Source organism: Salmo salar, chromosome 01, assembly GCF_965601325.2.
Source record: "Salmo salar chromosome 01, fSalSal1, whole genome shotgun sequence".
Classification (NCBI taxonomy): Eukaryota; Metazoa; Chordata; class Actinopteri; order Salmoniformes; family Salmonidae; genus Salmo; species Salmo salar.
In genome coordinates, this window is record NC_138291.1 from 167,863,469 (window position 1) to 167,882,500 (window position 19,032).

A 19,032-nucleotide genomic window follows, 5' to 3' on the forward strand; every position below is an offset into this window, starting at 1 on the left:
ATATATTAATCTATTAAGTTAGCAATTGTTAACCAGCAATTATTTGATATTGATATAAAAATGTCTCCATTGGGCCTTTAGACATGAATAACTCACTAGTAACGTAGCTGACTGTGTTCCACATTGAGGAGCTGGACCTCCTTCCCTCACACACACACACACACACAAAACACTTTAACCCCTACCTGTAACCTCCAAATACCGTTTTATGCTGCACTGCCCAATGTACTGAAAAGCCAAAGATGAGGGGATGGAGGGAACGAGGGACGAGCTTAACCAGAAAGACCCCAGTTGTATTTTTTTCATTAACCTAGAGAGGATAGGTGAAGGGCAATAGGGCGGACTCATCCCTTTATCACCCTCCTCCAGGACACTCCTGTGAGAGGTGAAAGACAGAGGGATGAGAAGAAAGAATAACAAGGCAGTAAATTCCACTATATGAGTTTATTACAGATGGATGGAGAGCGAGAGAGACTGAGAGAAAGAGAGGAGGGGGGAGAATACATTTATCCATAAGCTTGGCCAGGCATAACCAATACTCTAAATTCATCTCCAACGTTGTTCCACTACAGAGAAAGAGAGGGGGGGAGAAAGAGAGTGAGACAGAGATAGGGGAGAGAAAGAGAGGGGGCAGATAGAGAGAGAGAGGGGAGAAAGAGGGGGGAGAGACAGAGAGAGGGGAGCGAGAGGAAGGAAAGAGAAAGGGGGAGAGAGAGAGAGACGTTGGCATATCAACTTAGACATAGTTCACATTATGTTCATATTCACAGATCAACTCTCTCCCATATTGTATTACTATTGTACCACCAACCGGTCATACACACACACACACACACACAATTTCAGACAGATTATCTGTAAGTATACCTAGCAGCACTTTGATGTGTTCCAACAACAGCAGGATGACAGCCCAGCAACATGGACACCATCCAGACTGTGACAGGCTCTCTTTCTCATCTTCCACAGTGTTATACAGGAAGCCTTGCTGTGTCTTTCTAAGCCTCTATATCCACTCATTCTCTGGAAAATATAGTTGTAGGTATACCGGTATGCAATATTTCGGAATCGTCTAACTTTTGAGACCACTTCACTCTAGCTCTGCTCACAAGGGTTTGATGCTTTGTCTTTGCATATACAGTGCATCGTGAAAATATACTTGCACAGTTTTCATATTTTGCTCCCTTAAATTACATCCAAAAAGGAATTACATTGGAAAATACTCTGTTTTCAATTATTGTGGTGGCAGCATCATGTTATGGGTATGCTTTTCACCGGCAGGGACTGGGGAGTTTTTCAGGATCAAAATAAATATAAAAGGAGCAAAACCTGCCTCAGTCTTCTGAATACCTAACCCTGGGATAGAGTTTTACTTTTCACCCCCACTCTTAATATTACTGTCCATCAATTATACCCTGATGAAGACAGCTTAGCTGTTGAAACGTTGGTTATTAAATTATTGCATCTGAGCTCCTAGAGTGTGAGGCTCTCCTTTTCTTTTTCAAGTGTTCTACTCCGCTAGCCAGCACCTCGCCTAAACAGGTGTGTGTTTCTTCCGCCTCCACATCAATGATTCCCAGCCAAATTTACTGAGCTTGAGCAATTTGGACAAAAACAATGGATATATGTTGCCCTAAGAGTTGTGCGGAGGTATAATCTTATTCAAAATGATTTACAGCTGTAATTGCTGCTAAATATGCTCCCACCAAGAATTAACTCTGGGGTGTGAAGACATACGTAATCAAGACATCTTCGTTTAAAATAAAATACAAAATAAAAAATACTTTGAAAATGTGAATTAAATTGAATTGAATGACAAATGAAATGTTAAGGCAGCAAAATGTGAAAACTGCAAGGCGTGTGCAGCCATTCAGTAGGCACAGTAGCTGCTTTACCTGGTGCTTCCGAGTGGAGCAGAAGTCTTTACCTTGTGCTTCCGAGTGGAGCAGAAAATCTTTACCTTGTGCTTCCGAGTGGAGCAGAAGATCTTTACCTTGTGCTTCCGAGTGGAGCAGAAGATCTTTACCTTGTGCTTCCAAGTGGAGCAGAAGATCTTTACCTTGTCCTTCCGAGTGGAGCAGAAGATCTTTACCTTGTGCTTCCGAGTGGAGCAGAAGATCTTTACCTTGTGCTTCCGAGTGGAGCAGAAGATCTTTACCTTGTGCTTCCGAGTGGAGCAGAAGATCTTTACCTTGTGCTTCCGAGTGGAGCAGAAGATCTTTACCTTGTGCTTCCGAGTGGAGCAGAAGATCTTTACCTTGTGCTTCCGAGTGGAGCAGAAGATCTTTACCTTGTGCTTCCGAGTGGAGCAGAAGATCTTTACCTTGTGCTTCCGAGTGGAGCAGAAGATCTTTACCTTGTGCTTCCGAGTGGAGCAGAAGATCTTTACCTTGTGCTTCCGAGTGGAGCAGAAGATCTTTACCTTTGGAAACTATGCTATTGGGAACTGTATGTGAAAACAAATATGATTAAAAGTCAATGGCTTATGGTAGCATCATTTGAGCGGTCAGGTTGGAAAGTCATTTTGGTATAGAGGCGGGGGTGGAGGTGCATTGATGTGGTTCACTATAGTTTCTTTGTGTGGGGGGGGGGGGGGGGGACACTTTTTGAGGGGGTCGATCAGCTTTAATATTGAAGATTGTAGATCTATCAAATTAATTGTTTGCATCATTTCTAATCTCTCGTATTTTTTAAAATGTTATATACTTTCCCCCCCTACCATCGCTACCCTGATTGGAGTGAACTAACAGACAACAATACTTCTACTGCTACTTACAGCTATTTTCCTCACATGTACGGTACATGTAGTTCAACAATTAAACATATATTCCTAATTTCCTCTTTCTGCAAGTGCTGGATTTTCAGCCACAGCGGCCAATCATTCTGATCTTAACTCCAACCCTCCGATGTCCACAGATTAACCCATCTTTCCCAGTACAATTACATTTAGCTATTTCATTTAGCAAAACAGCCCTCCATATTCCTGTGATGTCTTACGAGGCTCCTGAACTTCCCTATTTGTATTGATATTTCTATTGATATTGCCCTAATAATAAATACTTTACCCCAGAGTATAATGATATTTCCCATTGACTGATCGTGGTTTTTCAGATCCCCTAACAATGCATTTTGCAGGTCCATCTGAACCCTGATATCATGACATAACAACCATTCCTGGACCTGACTCCCAAAGCGAGCCACCGATGGACAGCACCAAAATATATTCTATTGATTGTTTCTGTATGTTCAACACCCCATATATTGAGCTTTTTTTTTTGTAGCAAGTATTTTATATAATGGCTTAAGTTGAAAGAAAAAGATTGATGTGTCAGTTGTTTTCTTTATCAGTTCCTACACTCGATGCAAAGGTAGTGGGGAATCTAAGACCTGCTCCCAACGGTTCCCTTTTGACTTTAAGGGAAACTGATACTTTTTTAGATTTAAGCCATTTATGATTTTTAATGGGTGGCAGACAGACTAATTCTTTCATTTCTTCTTTAAGTAATTGTCTCTTCCAATTTTGTGGCAGAGCCACGATGAGTTGGTTCTAAATGTGTATTGAGCATACAGTACACACTGTTGTTAGTTGCTTGTGTGACATACTTTTACCGTACTTGTTTACAATGTCCTTCATAAATATCATACCCTTGTAAATTCCATCGAATAAAATATTTGTTTCTCTATCAGTACATTGGAGTATTATTTGCTGTAATATTGGATCTGCCTGTTCTTGAGGATGCCATTGGTTGAACAGGTTTAATTGGGCCTGAGATGTGAAGGAGATTCCCCCTGCTCCCTCCCGTAGATCTCAAACAAATTCCTGTAACACTCCTGTGTGTGGGTGAGCAGTCTGCTCTCCCAGGCAGACTCCATCTATCATTGTGGACATAATGCAATCAGGGTCCTCGTCTCAATCAGGACTGGTGCTGCTGCTGCTGGCTAGCTAGCCCTACCACAGAGAGAGAACGATGGAGAGAGAGAGGGTGAGAGAGAGAGGGTGAGAGAGAGGGTGAGAGAGAGAGGGTGAGAGAGAGATGGAGAGAGAGAGAGGGTAAGAGAGAGAGAGGGTGAGGGTGAGAGAGAGATACTATCATAGATACCTAGGAGGAGAGAGAGAGACTATCATAGATACCTAGAAATAGAGAGAGAGACTATCATAGATACCTAGAAGGGGGAGAGGGAGAGAGACTATCATAGATACCTAGAAGGGGGAGAGGGAGAGAGACTATCATAGATACCTAGAAGGGGGAGAGGGAGAGAGACTATCATAGATACCTAGAAGGGGGAGAGGGAGAGAGAGAAATAAAGAAACAGAGAGAGAGAGAGAGACGTAGAGCCGAGTAGCCACCTGTAGGAGTGAGTGAGTGAGTGTGTCAGTCTCCTGATGGAGGAGAGAGAAAGGAGAGACTGACCACCATGCGTCTGTGTTGCAGCTCTGCCTCGGAGGACTTGGGCTGCAGGCGTGGAGACTTCAGCCGAAAACACTATGGCTCCGTCGAGCTGGTGAGTAACCTCCTATTGACATTCTGTTCCCCTCTCTCCCCTTCTATCTCTCCCTCTCCTCCTTTCTCTGTCCTCCTCCTTCTCTCTCTCCCCTTCTATCTCTCCCGCTTCTCCTCCTTTCTCTGTCCTCCTCCTTCTCTCTCTCCCCTTCTATCTCTCCCGCTTCTCCTCCTTTCCCTGTCCTCCTCCTTCTATCTCTCCCCTTCTATCTCTCCCTCTTCTCCTCCTTTCCCTGTCCTCCTCCTTCTATCTCTCCCCTTCTATCTCTCCCGCTTCTCCTCCTTTCTCTGTCCTCCTCCTTCTCTCTCTCCCCTTCTATCTCTCCCTCTTCTCCTCCTTTCTCTGTCCTCCTCCTTCTCTCTCTCCCCTTCTATCTCTCCCGCTTCTCCTCCTTTCTCTGTCCTCCTCCTTCTCTCTCTCCCCTTCTATCTCTCCCTCTTCTCCTCCTTTCTCTGTCCTCCTCCTTCTCTCTCTCCCCTTCTATCTCTCCCGCTTCTCCTTTCCCTGTCCTCCTCCTTCTCTCTCTCCCCTTCTATCTCTCCCTCTTCTCCTCCTTTCCCTGTCCTCCTCCTTCTCTCTCTCCCCTTCTATCTCTCCCTCTTCTCCTTTCCCTGTCCTCCTCCTTCTCTCTCTCCCCTTCTATCTCTCCCTCTTCTCCTCCTTTCTCTGTCCTCCTCCTTCTCTCTCTCCCCTTCTATCTCTCCCTCTTCTCCTCCTTTCTCTGTCCTCCTCCTTCTCTCTCTCCCCTTCTATCTCTCCCTCTTCTCCTCCTTTCTCTGTCCTCCTTCCCTATTTCCCCTCCTATCTTTCCCTCCTCTTCTCCTTTCCATGCCCCCTCCCCTCTCTATCTATCTTCCTCTCCCCTTCAATGGATTGATGGAGGGAGGGTTAGAGAGAGAGAGAGAGAGAGAGAGAGAGAGAGAGAGAGGTGAGTCATGACTGTCTGGGTGTGGTCCATTGGTCCAGTTTAATAGTGCCTAGCACCATGTAGCATGGCTCACAATTACAGATACAGAGAAACATAAACAGCTATGCTCAGGACCACAGATGATGACATCACCTTCTACTGTTATGACATCACCTGCTGCATCTGAAATGGCACGACATTCCCTATAAAATAAGGCCTGTTTAGTGCAGTTCTCTTCTGAAAAGTAGTACACTATTCAGGGCATAGTGTGCCTTTACTCAGACTTTTGTTTACTATACAAACTAACTGTCAAGTTTGTCAAGTTATTATGGTGTTATAATTGCTTATTCTATTAGCCAGCCTTGTGGTTCTGCTGTTATTGAAGTTGTTGAGTCACTGTCATATTGATAGTGTGTGTAGCCTACTGTATATGTTATCACAGCGCAGCGGAGGTTAAAATTAGCCCTTGGCTCGGGGTGTGTGTGTGTGTGTGTGTGTGTGTGTGTGTGTGTGTGTGTGTGTGTGTGTGTGTGTGTGTGTGTGTGTGTGTGTGTGTGTGTGTGTGTGAGAGAGGCCTGTCTGTGTGTCCGGATAACACCCAGGGGGAGAGGAAGTGGCTAGGGTCCTCTCTTGACTAACTTCCTCCCAGAGACACAGTGGTGGTTTGTCTTGTTAGCGCTAAGCGCTAACGCCCACGCTAGCGCTGCACCGTGTCAGATTAACCCTGAGGAGAAACCACACGCTGCCTATCAGCAGCAGCAGACTGACACAGGACACAATGGGCAGTGTGTGTGTGTAGTATCCAAACACTGCGGTGAGAGAGGAATATGATAAAATACTGGCGTTCTCATGCTGAATACCTGAATATTCAGATTAGAGATGTCACCTAGAACTGTGACATGATTGTTCCAATGTCCTATATGGAACACACTGTAGTGGTGAACTGTTTTATTTCCTATCTGGAACACAGTGGCTGCGTTTAGACAGGAGGCTAAATTCTGATCTGTTTTCCACTAATTGGCCTTTGACCAATCAGATCAGCTCTGAAAAGATCTGATGTAAAAAGATCGGATGTGATTGGTCAAAAGACCAATTAGTGGGAAAGAAAGATCAGAATTGGGCTGCCTGTGTGAACGCAGCCAGAGTAGTGTGGAATTGTTTTAGCAGTGTAATAGTTAACTGTTGGTTCAGTGAGTCTCTTAAGTTTAGAAGTAGGAAATCTGTCCTTGTCACTGTCACTTCTGTTTGCTCCTAGGAGGTTTAGGCCTAGGGTTGTTGATGCTGTAAATCACTATATGACAAATATATTTGTAAAAAGCACTAATCGGTACCAATCGTTACCAATGCCATTTTATTGATTGACAGAAGTTAATAAGTGGGTCCGTCTGCTATGCGCCAGTCCCCTATGCACAAATTGAAACCTGCATAAACCCAGCCCCATGTGACCTAACATTTTAATGTCAGGATCCCACTATGGCTCCACCAATATGTAAATGTAAATGTATGGACGCATGACTGTAAGTTGCTTTGGATAAAAGTTTCTGCTAAATGGCAAATATGATTTATTATATTATCCATTATTACATACCTCCACCTCCTGTCTCTCTATTTCCATCTTAGACTTCTTAGATAGCACATGTGGCCTCCTCCATCCACCCAGCAAGCACACCACTGGAACCAGTCCAGAGATGCTGTTGCATAAGTGTATCCTGTGTGTTTTGGAACGGCGTGTTATAGTATACCTAGGGCGGAACGTTTGACATTCTACCCAGTGTGGAACAGTCTTCCTGGCCTGTACAGTAAAGTGCACTGCATATTATCTGGATCTCTCTGGATCTAGGGCTGAACTTCAAGGGTGTAGAAGCAGCACAGTTTAGAACGTAGCCACATTCTTGACCTGTACTGCAAAGTCTATTGGGCAGAGATGTCCAGTCTGTGTCAAAGAGAATATTATCTCTGTGTCTGTATTGTAGTGCCAGCTATTAGACAGTTTGATCATACGGACCTCACTGCAAGGCCTCCTAGGACCATACACTACTCAGCACTGCTTAGAGAGAGAGACAAAGTTGCATCTCTATATGTGTGTGTGCATGTGTACTTGCGTGTGCGCACTTGTGTTTGTGTGTGTGAATGTGTCTGCGTGCCCGTGTGTGTCGGTGTGTCTCAGCAGACCGTGCGTGGCACTGTGCCTGAGGGCCTCCTCATTACAGGGAGAAGAGAGAGAGACAAATAATGTTTAATCAATACCCACCAGCAGGCAAGACCTGATGAATCAATACCCACCAGCAGGCAGGACCTGATGAATCAATACCCACCAGCAGGCAGGACCTGATGAATCAATACCCACCAGCAGGCAGGACCTGATGAATCAATACCCACCAGCAGGCAGGACCTGATGAATCAATACCCACCAGCAGGCAGGACCTGATGAATCAATACCCACCAGCAAGCAGGACCTGATGAATCAATACCCACCAGCAAGCAGGACCTGATGAATCAATACCCACCAGCAGGCAGGACCCGATGAATCACTACCCACCAGCAGGCAGGACCCGATGAATCACTACCCACCAGCAGGCAGGACCCGATGAATCACCTGATGAGGACCTGATGACCTGATGAATCAATACCCACCAGCAAGCAGGACCTGATGAATCAATACCCACCAGCAGGCAGGACCTGATGAATCAATACCCACCAGCAAGCAGGACCTGATGAATCAATACCCACCAGCAGGCAGGACCTGATGAATCAATACCCACCAGCAGGCAGGACCTGATGAATCAATACCCACCAGCATGCAGGACCTGATGAATCAATACCCACCAGCAGGCAGAACCTGATGAATCAATACCCACCAGCAGGCAGGACCTGATGAATCAATACCCACCAGCAGGCAGGACCTGATGAATCAATACCCACCAGCAAGCAGGACCTGATGAATCAATACCCACCAGCAAGCAGGACCTGATGAATCAATACCCACCAGCAGGCAGGACCCGATGAATCACTACCCACCAGCAGGCAGGACCCGATGAATCAATACCCACCAGCAGGCAGGACCCGATGAATCACTACCCACCAGCAGGCAGGACCCGATGAATCACTACCCACCAGCAGGCAGGACCCGATGAATCACTACCCACCAGCAGGCAGGACCCGATGAATCACCTGATGAGGACCTGATGACCTGATGAATCAATACCCACCAGCAAGCAGGACCTGATGAATCAATACCCACCAGCAGGCAGGACCTGATGAATCAATACCCACCAGCAAGCAGGACCTGATGAATCAATACCCACCAGCAGGCAGGACCTGATGAATCAATACCCACCAGCAGGCAGGACCTGATGAATCAATACCCACCAGCATGCAGGACCTGATGAATCAATACCCACCAGCAGGCAGGACCTGATGAATCATTCACACAACAATGAACGTATGCCCACACAAACACGCAGAGAGAGAGAGAACGAGAGAGAGTTACTTTCCAGGTTTGAAAAGCCAATACTGTTTTTGTGGGATGGGGAGGCATAGCGGTAGGGGAGGCAGGGCGTTAGGGGCAGCAGGGCGGTAGGGGAGGCAGGGTGGTGGAGGAGGCAGGGCGGTAGGGGCAGCAGGGCGGTAGAGGAGGCAGGGTGGTGGAGGAGGCAGGGCGTTAGGGGCAGCAGGGCGGTAGGGGAGGCAGGGTGGTGGAGGAGGCAGGGCGTTAGGGGCAGCAGGGCGGTAGGGGAGGCAGGGTGGTGGAGGAGGCAGGGCGGTAGGGGAGGCAGGGCGGTGGAGGAGGCAGGGCGGTAGGGGCAGCAGGGCGGTAGAGGAGGCAGGGTGGTGGAGGAGGCAGGGCGTTAGGGGCAGCAGGGCGGTAGGGGAGGCAGGGTGGTGGAGGAGGCAGGGCGGTAGGGGCAGCAGGGCGGTAGAGGAGGCAGGGTGGTGGAGGAGGCAGGGCGTTAGGGGCAGCAGGGCGGTAGAGGAGGCAGGGCGGTAGGGGAGGCAGGGCGTTAGGGGCAGCAGGGCGGTAGAGGAGGCAGGGCGGTAGGGGAGGCAGGGCGTTAGGGGCAGCACGGCGGTAGGGGAGGCAGGGCGTTAGGGGCAGCAGGGCGGTAGAGGAGGCAGGGCGGTAGAGGAGGCAGGGTGGTAGGGGAGGCAGGGCGTTAGGGGCAGCACGGCGGTAGGGGAGGCAGGGCGTTAGGGGCAGCAGGGCGGTAGAGGAGGCAGGGCGGTAGAGGAGGCAGGGTGGTAGGGGAGGCAGGGCGTTAGGGGCAGCACGGCGGTAGAGGAGGCAGGGCGTTAGGGGCAGCACGGCAGAAGGGGAGGCAGGGCGTTAGGGGCAGCAGGGCGGTAGGGGAGGCAGGTTGGTAGTGGAGGCAGGGTGGTAGTGGAGGCAGGGCGGTAGTGGAGGCAGGGCGGTAGTGGAGGCAGGGCGTTAGGGGCAGCAGGGCGGTAGGGGAGGCAGGGTGGTGGAGGAGGCAGGGCGGTAGGGGCAGCAGGGCGGTAGAGGAGGCAGGGTGGTGGAGGAGGCAGGGCGTTAGGGGCAGCAGGGCGGTAGGGGAGGCAGGGTGGTAGTGGAGGCAGGGAGTTAGGGGCAGCAGGGCGGTAGGGGAGGCAGGGTGGTGGAGGAGGCAGGGCGGTAGGGGAGGCAGGGCGGTGGGGGGCAGGGCGAGGGGCGCAGGGCGGTGGGGGCGGGCGGTGGGGCGCGGAGGCGGCGAGGGGCAGCCGGCGGTAGGGGAGGCAGGGCGTTAGGGGCAGCAGGGCGGTAGAGGAGGCAGGGCGATAGGGGAGGCAGGGCGTTAGGGGAGGCAGGGCGTTAGGGGCAGCACGGCGGTAGGGGAGGCAGGGCGTTAGGGGCAGCAGGGCGGTAGAGGAGGCAGGGCGGTAGGGGAGGCAGGGCGTTAGGGGCAGCACGGCGGTAGGGGAGGCAGGGCGTTAGGGGCAGCAGGGCGGTAGAGGAGGCAGGGCGGTAGAGGAGGCAGGGTGGTAGGGGAGGCAGGGCGTTAGGGGCAGCACGGCGGTAGGGGAGGCAGGGCGTTAGGGGCAGCAGGGCGGTAGAGGAGGCAGGGTGGTAGGGGAGGCAGGGCGTTAGGGGCAGCACGGCGGTAGGGGAGGCAGGGCGGTAGGGGAGGCAGGGCGTTAGGGGCAGCAGGGCGGTAGAGGAGGCAGGGCGGTAGGGGAGGCAGGGCGTTAGGGGCAGCACGGCGGTAGGGGAGGCAGGGCGTTAGGGGCAGCAGGGCGGTAGAGGAGGCAGGGCGGTAGAGGAGGCAGGGTGGTAGGGGAGGCAGGGCGTTAGGGGCAGCACGGCGGTAGGGGAGGCAGGGCGTTAGGGGCAGCAGGGCGGTAGAGGAGGCAGGGAGGTAGAGGAGGCAGGGTGGTAGGGGAGGCAGGGCGTTAGGGGCAGCACGGCGGTAGAGGAGGCAGGGCGTTAGGGGCAGCACGGCAGAAGGGGAGGCAGGGCGTTAGGGGCAGCAGGGCGGTAGGGGAGGCAGGTTGGTAGTGGAGGCAGGGTGGTAGTGGAGGCAGGGCGGTAGTGGAGGCAGGGCGGTAGTGGAGGCAGGGCGTTAGGGGCAGCACGTCGTAGTGGAGGCAGGGCGGTAGTGGAGGCAGGGCGGTAGGGGAGGCAGGGCGGTAGAGGAGGCAGGGCGGTAGGGGAGGCAGGGAGGTAGGGGAGGCAGGGAGGTAGGGGAGGCAGGGTGGTAGGGGAGGCAGGGTGGTAGGGGAGGCAGGGAGGTAGGGGAGGCAGGGAGGCAGGGAGGTAGGGGAGGCAGGGAGGTAGGGGAGGCAGGGAGGCAGGGAGGTAGGGGAGGCAGGGTGGTAGGGGAGGCAGGGTGGTAGGGGAAGCAGGGTGGTAGGGGAGGAGGGAGGTAGGGGAGGCAGGCAGGTAGGGGAGGCAGGGAGGTAGGGGAGGCAGGGAGGTAGGGGAGGCAGGGTGGTAGGGGAGGCAGGGAGGTAGGGGAGGCAGGGTGGTAGGGGAGGCGGGGTGGTAGGGGAGGCGGGGCGGTAGGGGAGGCGGGGAGGCAGGGTGGTAGGGGAAGCAGGGTGGTAGGGGAGGAGGGAGGTAGGGGAGGCAGGGAGGTAGGGGAGGCAGGGAGGTAGGGGAGGCAGGGTGGTAGGGGAGGCAGGAGGTAGGGGAGGCAGGGAGGTAGGGGAGGCAGCGTGGTAGGGGAGGCAGGGAGGTAGGGGAGGCAGGGTGGTAGGGGAGGCAGGGAGGTTAGGGGAGGCAGGGTGGTAGGGGAGGCAGGGAGGTAGGGGAGGCAGGGAGGTAGGGGAGGCAGGGTGGTAGGGGAGGCAGGGAGGCAGGGAGGTAGGGGAGGCAGGGAGGTAGTGGAGGCATGGTGGTAGGGGAGGCAGGGTGGTAGGGGAGGCAGGGAGGTAGGGGAGGCAGGGTGGTAGGGGAGGCAGGAGGTAGGGGAGGCAGGGAGGTAGGGGAGGCAGCGTGGTAGGGGAGGCAGGGAGGTAGGGGAGGCAGGGTGGTAGGGGAGGCAGGGAGGTTAGGGGAGGCAGGGTGGTATGGGAGGCAGGGAGGTAGGGGAGGCAGGGAGGTAGGGGAGGCAGGGTGGTAGGGGAGGCAGGGAGGCAGGGAGGTAGGGGAGGCAGGGAGGTAGTGGAGGCATGGTGGTAGGGGAGGCAGGGTGGTAGGGGAGGCAGGGAGGTAGGGGAGGCAGGGAGGTAGTGGAGGCAGGGAGGTAGGGGAGGCAGGGTGGTAGGGGAGGCAGGGAGGTAGTGGAGGCAGGGCGGTAGTGGAGGCAGGGCGGTAGGGAGGCAGGGTGTTAGGGGCAGCACGTCGTAGTGGAGGCAGGGCGGTAGTGGAGGCAGGGCGGTAGGGGAGGCAGGAAATACACACCCTGTCAAGGTGTGTATTTCTGTATAAAATGCTATTAACTTAATTTGATGTCAATTGCATCTGTGATGGTTTAATCAAAGGCTGTCAGGTTTGGGTGACATCACTTTAATGGTCGCTTGTTTGGCTTTATTGTACATCACACAATCAGGCTTTGCATTACTTTGAATGGAATTGCTGCTGACAGACAGAAGAATAAAGAGAAAGAGTTAGAGGAAGGAGAGGGTAGGAGTCTATGTAAGTCTGTGTGTATGTGTCTGCGTGCATGTGCGTACGTGTCTCTGTGTATGTAAAATAACTTATTGGTTTAAGTGTATGTGTGTGTGTATGTTAGGCTCTCACCAGCCTTAATGAAGGGGTTCAGTTTGAGCCAGACCCAGTCATTCATGTAAAGAAAACATTTAGAAACATCCCTTCACACTCATTACTGACTGTTTTCTGCTTTCTATTTAAATCTATATATTTAGATTGTTTATTTGACCAGCTTTCTAAATGCAAAGTAAATAAATTCATGTTAAAATAACACACACACACACACACACACACACACACACACACAAACACACGCAAACACACACACACACACACACACACACACACACACACACACACACACACACACACACACACACACACACACACACACACACACACACACCTCAGCTGGAAGGGAATGAGATGTGACAAGGCAGGCTGTGACATAAACAGAGGGCGACAGCTTTGGAGTGAAGCCGTCCTCTCTTCAGCATCCACCATGTGATTCTGGCTAACTGCGCCCTTCAGTGAGGCCACTCTCAGCCCGTCACCCCTCAATCCCTCCCTAACCTTCTCATCCCCCTCTCCCTAGAATGTTTTCAAGACTAGAACTCCACCCCCTTTACACTCTCTGTCCTGTCTGTCAGCCCACATAGGGCTCCCATTATCCCCCCATGCCATACTTACAGAATCATATCATAAACACACACACACACACACACACACACACACACACACACACACACACTACACACACACACACACACACACACACACATACAGACTAACACACACACACACACAGACAGACACACACATTAACACTGTATGTGTATGTGGCCTTTCTTGCCAGCGTGGAATGGTTATCTAGTTAGCTGTGTTTACGCTAGTAGCATGCACCGGCAGAACAGAGAGGCTACGTCTGGTAAGACGAGGGGTGGGGGTGTGTGTCTATTTGTCAATAACAGCTGGTGCGTGATGTCTAATATTAAAGAAGTCTCGAGTTATTGCTCGCCTGAGGTAGAGTACCTTATGATAAGCTGTAGACCACACTATCTTCCAAGAGAGATCTCATCTATATAATTCGTAGCTGTCTATTTACCACCACAGAACGAAGCTGGCACTAAGACCGCTCTCACCCAGAAGCGGTGCTCCTATTGGCCGGGGACTTTAAATTAGGCAAACTTAAATCAGTTTTACCAAATTTTTACCAGCATGCCACACACAGAGATGCATATAAAGCTCTCCCCTGCCCTCCATTTGGCAAATCTGACTATAATGATATCACCCTGATTCCTGCTTACAAGCAAAAACTAAAGCAGGAAGTACCAGTGACTTGCTCAATACGGAAGTGGTCGGATGACGCAGATGCTACACTACAGGACTGTTTTGCTAGCACAGACTGGAATATGTTCCGGGATTCATCCAGTGGCATTGAGGAGTACACCACCTCAGTCATCGGCTTCATCAATGAGTGCATCGACGATGTCGTCCCCACAGTGACCGTACGTACATATCCCAACCAGAAGCCATGGATTACAGGCAACATCCGCATCAAGCTAAAGGCTAGAGCTGCCGCTTTCAAGGAGCGGGAGACTAATCCGGACGCTATAACAAATCCTGCTATGCCCTCAGACGAACCATCAAACAAACAAAGCGTCAATGCAGGATTAAGATTGAATCCTACTACACCGGCTCTGACGCTTGTCGGATGTGGCAGGGCTTGAAAACTATTACGGACTACAAAGGGAAACCCAGACGTGAGCTGCCCAGTAACGCGAGCCTACCAGATGAGCTAAATGCCTTTTATGCTCGCTTCGAGGCAAGCAACACTGTAACATGCACAAGAGCACCAGCTGTTCTGGATGACTGTGTGATAATGCTCTCGGTAGCCGATGTGAACAAAACCTTTAAACAGGTCAACATTCACAAAGCCACTGGGCCAGACGGATTACCAGGACGTGTACTCAAAGCATGCACGGACCAACTGTCAAGTGTCTTCACTGACATTTTCAACCTCTCCCTGACCGAGTCTGTAATACCTACATGTTTCAAGCAGAACACCATAGGCCCTGTGCCCAAGGAAGTGAAGGTAACCTGCCTAAATGATTACCGCCCTGTAGCGCTCATGTCGGTAGCCATGAAGTGCTTTGAAAGGCTGGTCATGGCTCACATCAACAGCATCCTCCCGGACACCCTAGACCCACTCCAATTCACATACCGCCCCAACAGATCCACAGATGACGCATCTCAATCGTACTACACACTGCCCTTTCCCACCTGGACAAATGGAACACCTATGTGAGAATGCTGTTTATTGACTACAGCTCAGCGTTCAACACCATAGTTCCCACAAAGCTCATCACTAAGCTAAGGACACTGGGACTAAACACCTCCCTCTGCAACTGGATCCTGGACTTCCTGACGGGCCACCCCCATGTGGTAAGAGTAGGCAACAACACGTCTGCCACGCTGATCCTTAACACTGGGACCCCTCAGGGGTGTGTACTTAGTCCCCTCCTGTACTCTCTGTTCACCCACAACTGCATGGCCAAACACGACTCCAACACCATCATTAAGTTTGCTGACAACACGACAGTGGTAGGCCTGATCACGACAACGATGAGACGGCCTATAGAGAGGAGGTCAGAGAACTGGCAGTGTGGTGCCAGGACAACAACCTCTCCCTCAATGTGAGCAAGACAAAGGAGCTGATCGTGGACTACATTTACATTTACATTTTAGTCATTTAGTAGACGCTCTTATCCAGAGCGACTTACAGTAATGAATACATACATTTCATTTCATGCATTTTTTTTGTTGTTGTCCACATCACCAACAAACTATCATGGTCCAAACACACCAAGAAAGTCGTGAAGAGAGCACGACAAAACCTTTTCCTACTCAGGAGACTGAAAAGATTTGGCATGGGTCCCCAGATCCTCAAAAGGTTCTACAGCTGCACCATTGAGAGCATCCTGACTGGTTGCATCAATGCCTGGTATGGCATCTGCTCGGCATCTGACCGTAAGGCGCTACAGAGGGTAGTACATACGGCTCAGTACATCACTGGAGCCAAACTTCCTGCCATCCAGGACGTACCTACATGTACAAAGTACCTCAACTAACCTGTACCCCCGCACATTGACTCGGTATTGGTACTCCCTGTATAGAGCCTTGTTATTCTTATTCTTATTGTGTTACTTTCATTTATTTTTTTTACTTTAGTTTACTTGGTAAATATTTTCTTAACTCTTCTTGAACTGCACTGTTGGTTAAGGGCTTGTAAGTAAGTGTTCAACGGTAAGGTCTACACTTGTTGTACTCGGCGCATGTGACAAATAAAGTTTGATTTGATTTGTATTGGTGACATCACCTGCTCTGATACCTAGAAGTAGTTGTTTCCCATGCCAAGGGCCATGGCTTTTGTGGTGACACGTAACGTTGCTTTGATTGTGAAGTTATTGTTGGGAACAAAACATTGCTATTATGCTAGGGCTAATATGCTATTATAGCACTTACCAAACTGGGTATGAACACACGACAGGTAGTCCAATGATAACGGTCGCTAGGCCATTCATTCCCTCTAACCTTACATTCATCATGCATTTAGCTTATCTTGGCCACTTTTATTGACTGTTAGTTGGGACTATAGTACAATAACAACAGACAAACGGAGTCAGAAAACAGTTGGTAAAGACATCTTTCTATTGCTTTGGTTTGTCGCGGATGAATGTTGTCACTGATGCCAATATTAAGGTTTGGTTTGTTGTCAATGTCAATTGATTCCATCAAAATGTAATTTGGGTTGTTTACTGTAGCTAATGCTAACCATAGTCAGTGGTGTAAAGTACTTAAGTAAAAATAATTGAAAGTGCTATTTAAGTAGTTTTCTGCAGTATATGTACTTTACTATTTATATTTTTGACAATGTTTACTTTTACTCCACTACATTCCTAAAGAAAATATGTACTTTTTACTCCCATACATTTTCCCTGACACCAAAAAGTTACTTTTCGAATGCTCAGGCAGGACAGAATTATGGTCCAATTCATGCATTGTCATCCCTACTGCCTCTGATCTGGCGGACTCACTAAACACAAACACTGAGTTTGTAAATGATGTCTGAGTGTTGGGGTGTGCCCCGCTCTGTCCCCAAAGAAGAAATAACATGGTGCTGTGTGGTTTGCTTCATATAAGGAATTTGATGTATAGCATTTACTAGAATGTTTTACTTTTACTCAAATATGAATATGTAGTACTTTTCCCACCACTGACCATGTTGTTTTTCAAGGTGACTCTGCGTATTTAGAGACCTGCCTCTTGTGTTTACCTAAAGGCTGTTTTATCCCTGTGGACATAAATAAAGTTGTATTGAATTGAATGTTTGCTGTGCTGGAGTTCAAACATTACTCTGTCATCCAGTTAGAGGGATAAACAATGGCCCATGGTGGTCCAAGAACTACTGTACCACACACACACACACTTTTTATGTATTTATTTGTATTTAACCTTTATTTATCTAGGCAAGTCAGTTAAGAATAAATTATTATTTACAATGACGGCCTACCAGTTCTGACATCACACCATCTTTCTCAATCTCTCTCTATGTGATCTCCAGGCTCGCCTGAAGCGCGTGCCCACACACAAGGCACCTCAGGCAGCCACAGCCTCCCAGAACGGCCCTCATGCGTTCTAAGGCCTACTGCTCCAAAACATCACTATTGGAGCCATTCGAGCTTAGACCAGGGTTCCCCAATAAGGTTTCTGAGCTAAATAAATAAATACAAAGAAAAATATACAGGTTTAGACACACCTACTCATTCCAGAGTTTTTCTTTATTTTTACTATTTTCTACATTGTAGTGAAGACATCAAAACTATGAAATAACACATGGAATCATGTAGTAACCAGAAAAGTGTTAAACAAATCCAAATATATTTTATATTTGAAATTTTTCAAAGTAGCCACCCTTTACCTTGATGACAGCTTTGCACACTTTTGGCATTCTCTCAACCAGCTTCATGAGGTAGTCACCTGGAATGCATTTCAATTAACAGGTGTGCCTTGTTCATTTGTGGGGTATTTTGTGTGGTATTTTGCCCAAAATATCATTTAAGGTGCTACAAAGCTTTTTTAATTTTTACTTTTTTTACTCAAGTGCAAGTGCTATCATTCTTTAAATCCTTTTTTTTCATAGTATAGTTTAATTCGATTTTTAGTTAGTTTAGTCACATGATTTGGGGTGTCAGGTAGCCTAGTGGTTAGAGCGTTGGACTAGTAACCGAGCTTGCAAGATCGAATCCCCGAGCTGTCAAGGCAAAAATCTGTCCTTCTGCCCCTGAACAAGGCAGTTAACCCACTGTTCCTAAAATGTGTTCTTAACTGACTTGCCTAATTAAATCAAGGTAAAATAAAAATAAATAAAAAAATTCTCAATTTGCAGTACGTTTGCCAATTGGTTGTGCTGCCAGACTCATTTGCCATACCTTTGCCTCATCCCTCTCAACCATACAATTTTTTAATTCCTCATCAATGAACAGTTTTTACAGTCATTTTCTTAATGGGTGCGTGCTTATTAGTAACTGGAATAAGCAATTTCATAAATGTGTCAAGTGCAGCGTCTGGTTTCTCCTCATTACACACCACAGACAGCAAATATTCTTTACATCATCAACATAAGAATCACTACAAAACTTCTTGTATGACCTCTTATACACTATATTAGGCTCAGCCTTTGGAACTTTGGTTTTCCTAGATATGGCCACTATATTGTGATCACTACATCCAATGGATTTGGATACTGCTTCAAGGCAAATGTCTGCCGCATTAGTAAAGATGTGATCAATACATGTTGATGATTTAATTCCTGTGCTGTTTGTAACTACCCTGGTAGGTTGATTGATAACCTGAACCTAAGTTGCAGGCATTGGTTACAGTTTGAAGTTTTTTCTTGAGTGGGCAGCTTGATGAAAGCAAGTCAATATTTAAATCACCCAGAAAATATACCTCTCTGTTGATATCACATACATTATCAAGCATTTCACACATATTATCCAGATATTGAATGTTAGCACTTGGTGGTCTATAGCAGCTTCCCACAAGAATGGGCTTTAGGTGAGGCAGATGGACCTGTAGCCATATTAACATGAGATCCTCTCTAAGCTTTACAGGAATGTGGTTCTGAATATAGACCGCAACACCACCCCCATTGGCATTTCTGTATTTTCGGGAGATGTTATAACCATGCATTGCTACCACTGTATTATTTAATTGAATTTCAGAGATAGTCAGAATATGAATGTCATTTGTTTACAAGCAAGTTATTGACTTCATGAACCTTGTTCAATGCAACATGCAACAATTTCAATGATTTTACTGAGTTACAGTTCATAAAACAAAGTCAGTCAATTGAAATAAATTCATTAGGCCCTAGTCTATGGATTTCACATGACTGGGCATGGGTGCAGACATGCGTGGGCCTGGGAGGGCATAGGCCCACACATTGGGGAGCCAATTCCAGCCAATCAGAATT

The 19,032-nt window shown here is 48.9% G+C and overlaps 1 protein-coding gene across 5 annotated transcripts in view; it reads left to right on the forward strand.

Annotated features, from left to right (window-relative positions):
• The window catches only part of garnl3 (GTPase activating Rap/RanGAP domain like 3), a 235,873-nt gene that overhangs the window by 51,111 nt on the left and 165,730 nt on the right, over positions 1-19,032 (forward strand). For all 5 annotated transcript variants that reach the window (XM_045692952.2, XM_045692967.2, XM_045692961.2 and 2 more), the window contains exon 2: positions 4,431-4,500. In XM_045692952.2, the coding sequence (XP_045548908.1) occupies positions 4,431-4,500 (70 nt within the window). The remainder of the gene's footprint in view (positions 1-4,430; positions 4,501-19,032) is intronic.